The 6,186-nt window shown below is 34.2% G+C and overlaps 1 protein-coding gene across 1 annotated transcript; it reads right to left on the bottom strand.

The window, feature by feature from the left end:
- Positions 1-4,276: 4,276 nt before the first annotated feature.
- On the bottom strand, positions 4,277-5,120 carry LOC131075074 (glycine-rich protein 2). Its single transcript, XM_058011878.2, has one exon. The coding sequence runs from the start codon at positions 5,060-5,062 to the stop codon at positions 4,508-4,510; it is 555 nt and encodes a 184-aa protein (XP_057867861.1). The 5' UTR covers positions 5,063-5,120; the 3' UTR covers positions 4,277-4,507.
- Between the last annotated feature and the right edge of the window lie 1,066 nt (positions 5,121-6,186).

The following is a 6,186-nucleotide window of genomic DNA, read 5'->3' as shown; positions in this document are numbered from 1 at the left end:
CCTTCCAAAAATATTTGAATGACAAAACACCTTAGAAAGTGAAAGGTTGCTTTTATTTTATTGTTTACATTCTGTTTGCTTATTACAACTCACTTATAATTTGATGTATAGATGCACATCATAAGGCTTATGTACACTTTTCAAATACTTCTTTTGCTGTGGAGATCCCCTCAACTAAATTAATCTTCACCAAGTTATTGTGCGTTTAAATTTCACAACCCTAGTCCATGCTTTCCTTTTGTAATTTGCACTTTATAACCATTCTCCACATCTTTCATTTAATAAGAACAAGATATTAACCTCCTTTAAAATAATTAATTTTAATCCCTATAGATAGTTTCATAATAGAGGATTAATTTCACTCAAAAATATATATGAAAAATGTTCAATCACCTAAACATTAAAAACTTCAAAATTTTAATTTTAAAGAACCATGTCCCTTAAAATGAATATTGTGTCAATTTTTTTGTAAATTAGACTTAGGATTCCAATTTACAAGACTACAAACAAAGATTTAGTATTGAACTACAACTTGTAGCTTGTATATTCATTTTGTATTATGGAACTTCATTTACTCGATAGCTCAACTTGTTGGCATTTTGATTTCCTTGGACATCATCATGTGGGTCTGGCTTGTAACTAGAAATTGTTGCATAACAAAGCTCATTGTTGACCACCAATTACAAGAGTCTAAATTTGGTTGTGTATCGATTGTTCCTCCCTTTGCATGCTAGCTCTTAGTATCAAATTGCAACATGAAATTTTTGCAAAAGAGACATGAGACATTGAGGTAATGCTAAGAGATGCAAAAAACTATTTTTTTTAGCTTTAATGAAAGAGTTCCATTAATGGTTTGAAGGGACATTCAAATGATTCTAATTTAGGCCAAATTTTCTAAACACCCAACAAGTAGGGCACATGTTTTCCAAAAATTTGAACATTCACAATGGAAAATATAAATTTTTTGAAGAAAAATAGCATCGAAGTGCTTGAAGTGGAGATGAAAACAAGATTAATAGACTTAGGGTGATTGGAAAGGTAAAAAATACAAATAATGAAGTGAATTAGTAATCTAGTTTGCAAATTTTCCCATTTTAGACTCTGGGAAATCATTATAGTTTGCAACTTCATAAATAAATTGTCTCCAAGGAATATGAAGGGTTTGAAACATTTAAATATTTAATAAACTTTGTAAAAGTAAAAATAGAATGGCCCCAAAAGCTTGCCAAGCATTTGTAACTCTAAGAAATTCACTTTTGGGAGAGTACATGACAAGATAAAACACAAAGTGAAAAACCCTAGCCTTGTGAAAGTAATAAAATCCTAGTAAAATGCAAACTTGTCCCCAAAATTTTGAAGTTTAGGAGTGTGTTATAAACTCAAACAAGACTATTCACAAAAAAATTATAGGCCACAAAGAATAAACAAAGTTGTGTCATCCCACAATATCGCTTATCTCATTCCATCCAAATGTCCCACTAACCATGCAATCATAAATCTTAAATTTCTCAAATCACTCAAATCCATTAAATTCACCATCCATAACATCAAAAATCCCTTCCCCATCCATGTGTACAGTTCAAAGAGCCCCTCCATACACTAATTGCTAGCACGACAACACCCCTCCCTTCTATCATTTGGAAATGATTCTAGCTATGTCAAAGATTGCTCCAAAGCAATGCCCACATGTCCTCATTTGAATCAAGATCCTTTGCATTCCAACTAATCCCTTCCATGATCCCTTGCCATCTCAAGGTCCAATCATACCTATTGAAACCATCCATTAACTACAATTAGATATCATCTTGTTTCCTTCATATTTATCTAATACCATTTCCTCACCATCAAGGAAACTATCACCACCACTACTACATACCATCTTAAAGTGGATTTACATCTTATTTATAAAACAACAAGTATCACAAATTGGCAATTGGATTTGTTAAACTATTCATTATCAAGGAAAAGTCTTAGGCATTTATGAGCGAGTAATTTTAGAAACAATCCAAATGAAAGCAAATCTAAGAATTTAAGGCTTGAACTATATATCTACAACAAAGACATTGGTCACTCCACTAAAGCTAAGGAAACTTCTTCCAACATAATTGAATTCTCCATTGGAATTGTAAGAATGTCCCCCTTCAAAGAATTGTAAGTCAAGGTTCTGGCCTTATGTATCATTGAAAACATGTAAGCTAATTGATGTAATTATTTCTTATGAATACAGATTTCATTGTATCCTTGTTTATTTTTATTTGTCAAATTGTTGAGGGCGCTCCTAGCTACATGGTTTGTCAAACCTTTATTGGACCATCCAATTCTACATCAAATTAGACTAATTTTATAGTCATGGATGAATATTGAAGACAACGCTCTTAGACATGTAGGTGTCCTAAATGAATATGATGCAAACTAAGATTCCTTTTAGTGCTTCAAACAAAAATGTTCCTAGAATGATTCTCCTTGTAATGCTTAGAATTTTAAGATAATGCTTCGATATGAGTTAAAACACATTGAATGACTTTAAATACCTTGCAATGCTTGGAATTCTAAAACTATCCTCCTTCATAGTATTGAAAGTCAAGGTTGTGGCCTAATGTATCACTGAAAACATGTAAGCTAATTGATGTAAAAAAAAAATTATGAATAACGATTTGTTTTCATTGTATCTTTGTTTTTTTTTATTTGTCAAATAGTTGAGGGCTCTTCTAGCTACATGGTGAGGCAATCCTTTATTGGACCCTCCACCAACTACATCAAATTAGACTAATATTATAGTCATGATGAATTTTGAAGACAAAATTCTTAGGCATGCTTGTGTCCTAGATGAATTTGATGCAAATTAAGATTCCTTTTAGTGCTGAAAGCAAAAATGTTCCTAAAATGATTATCTTTGTAATGTAGTATTTTAAGATGATTCTTGGATATGAACTAATGCATGTTTAATGATTTTAAATGCCAATATACAATAATAAATCATGTAAATGTGTACTAAATTGGCTCACAATAGCTAGTGAAAAAAGGTTGGCGTTGACAAAATTTGAATATTAGGGATCAATTTGCCTAGTGTGGGGCAACCCTACATGCCACAAAATGACCCAAATAGGCATAAATATGAAGATAAATAAATGTATGAAAATGGTAGTAATGTAGGCATGGTAATGACAAATATATAGAGGTAATTGCAAGTAGAGATGAAATGAGATTTAATGTGTGATAAAATTGTTAATAGGGATAGATGAAAGATCAAAGAGTGAGTCTAACTCAATGTAGCAATGCAATACTTGTTAATATGTAGTTGTTTTAAAATAATCCATCAAAATAAATCCAAAACTAAATAAAGATTGGAACGAGTATACAAATTTTATCATTACATCATACAAAAGTCGCTCTAATTAAAACTAGTTGAAAACATAAAGAAAAGGTATGAGCATGACCATACAAGTTTTACAATTACAATTATTAGAGAAACATAAAGAAAAAGGGCATGGCGTGAGTATAAATTCTTTTGTCTTAAACAAAAGACATTATAATAAATAAAGAAAAAGGGTATGAGCATAAGCATAAAAAATATACCATTACAATTATGAGACAAAAGACACTAATTAAAACTGACTCAAATCATAAAGAAAAAGAATATGAACACGAGTATACAAATTTTACCCTTCCAATTATTACATAAAGAACACCCCAACTAAAACTGGGCAAAACATAAAAGAAAAACACATCTATATACTACTTTCAACATTAAATATTGATTAAAATTTTAAAAGACTGTGATTTTAAATTGGATATATAAAAATCTCAAACGATCATCTCCTATAATATTTTTATGATTTCCCTAACCCATGAATCTCTTAGAAAGAGCTTTATGATTAATGAAGGAAATTTATATTTTTTTTAAAAATCTTGGATAAACCTAAAAACCAATGAACCCATCAAGGATCTTGATAAGTATTGTTGAGTGCAAAGTCTTGACATGACATCATAAAAGATGAAGCCAGATAATGCCCAAACGACTTTGACAAAATGAACGCCCCTCAATCCCTTTTCTTAATCAAAGAAGCTCAACCTAAACTCAATTCCCCATATGAAATAACTAAACAAATCAGATCTCTTAATCAAAGAAGCTCAACCTAAACTCAATTCCCCATATGAGATAACTAAACAAATCAGACTGTGATATAAAACCCCGCGTGCAAAAAGATAACAGTGAAATTTGAATAAACAATTCTAGACTACCATTTAAACTGAATCCAAAGCTCTTCACGCAAAATTCTGTTAATGTTAGAATAAGATATTATACGAGGCGACCAAAATCATGTATTCGGCCCACACAAAACATAAGGTTCACAGTCGACAACAATTCAGAACTACCATGAGAGAGAGAGAGAGAGCGGCAGCCTAAATATATATTCAGGCCTTTCTCCTGGATGGAGTAGACAAACACAAATCATTCCCACAAACAATTAAACCACATACTCTAAACAACACCCAAATCACACCCTCAATTCTTGATTCGACAGTCCCTCGCAAAGTGCCCCGCTTCCCCACAGTTATAGCAAGCCCCGCCAGACCGTCCTCCACCACCTCCTCCAGCGCTACCATTGGGGCAATCACGCGCCATGTGACCTCCCTCTCCGCAGTTATAACACCCTCCGCCGCGAGAACTAGCGCCTCTGCCTCGTCCTCCCCTGCCTCCTCCGCCACCATAACTGCCTCCTCCGCCGCCACCATAACCGCCTCCTCCGCCACCTCCATAACTGCTACCGCCACCACCATAACCGCCGCCTCCTCGTCCAGCATATCCGTACCCTCCGCGGCCTCCCCGAGCGGGTCCGCCGCCGGTGACATCGACGGCTCTCGTCCTGCCATCATCGCCATGCTCCACTGTGAATTGGACAACATCTCCTTCCGCAAGGCAGCGGTAGCCCTCCGAAATTATGCAGGTTTGGTGCACAAACAGATCCTCTCCTCCGTCTTCTGGAGTGATGAAGCCGAAGCCCTTCTGGGCATTGAACCATTTCACACTGCCGCTTCTCTTTGCCCCACCCTGCGCCATCACACCCACTCCACTCTACTCTCCCTCCACTCCACTCTCCCTCCACACCCTCCACCACACCCCCAATCCCCCCTAAAGAAGCCAAACCAACGGTCCCTGATTGTCGAATGGATCTGACGGCTCCTGTGGGGCTACCTAAATCCTTCATTCTCGCTTATTTATTCTTTTCCAAAAAATATTAGTAAATCCGATGCTCTTTCTCGCCCTTTCTCCTGGAACATTTTGCTTTAAATATTCGGCTATCTAGTATTTTTTTCTTTTTGTGGCGACGCCTGATAATTTAAAGCGCAGCGAATGTGGTGGTGAAGCAAAACTGAAATGATCGAAAGCTTATGGCCACAGTTGCCAGTTGCAAGGCCCACATGAAGCAAGCTGGTTTTAATTGTGAGAATCGTATACGCTTGCCTGCCTTTTTCTTTTATTCTTTTGTACTTTCCTATTATAATTACGCTGCCTTTCTCACATCTATGGAACTTCACATATTACTCTAATCTTAATAGTAATCTCTACCATCATTTATTTTTAAATCTTAATAGATCGAATTTCTTTTATAATTCAATTTGGGGAAGGGGTCCGCATGTTCCAATTACTTCCATTAGATTTCACTAATTAAAAGCCCCCCAAAAATCCAATAACTGAAAAAAATAGTAATTAGTAAAAACCATGTATGTATATATATATATATATACATATGTATGTATATATATATATATATACATATGTATGTATATATATATATATATACATATGTATGTATATATATATATATACATATGTATGTATATTCATACATATATATACATATGTGTGTATATATGTATGTATGCATGCATGCATGCATATATATGTATGTATATATACACACATACACATATATATGTATGGACATACATTTATATGACATACACATACACATGTATGTACATACATATATATGTATGCACAACATATATATAACATACACACACACAAATACATATGTATGTATGTATGTATATATATACACACATATACATATATAAACATATATATGCATACATGTGTGTGTTTGTGCACGTGCACATGCATATACATATATGCATACATCATATCTTAGTATATAGATATACTTATAGGCATAAATT

This window comes from Cryptomeria japonica, chromosome 3 (genome assembly GCF_030272615.1).
Source record: "Cryptomeria japonica chromosome 3, Sugi_1.0, whole genome shotgun sequence".
Taxonomy (NCBI): Eukaryota; Viridiplantae; Streptophyta; class Pinopsida; order Cupressales; family Cupressaceae; genus Cryptomeria; species Cryptomeria japonica.
The sequence above is the reverse complement of the archived record's forward strand: the minus strand, read 5'-3'. Positions and strand labels throughout refer to the sequence as shown.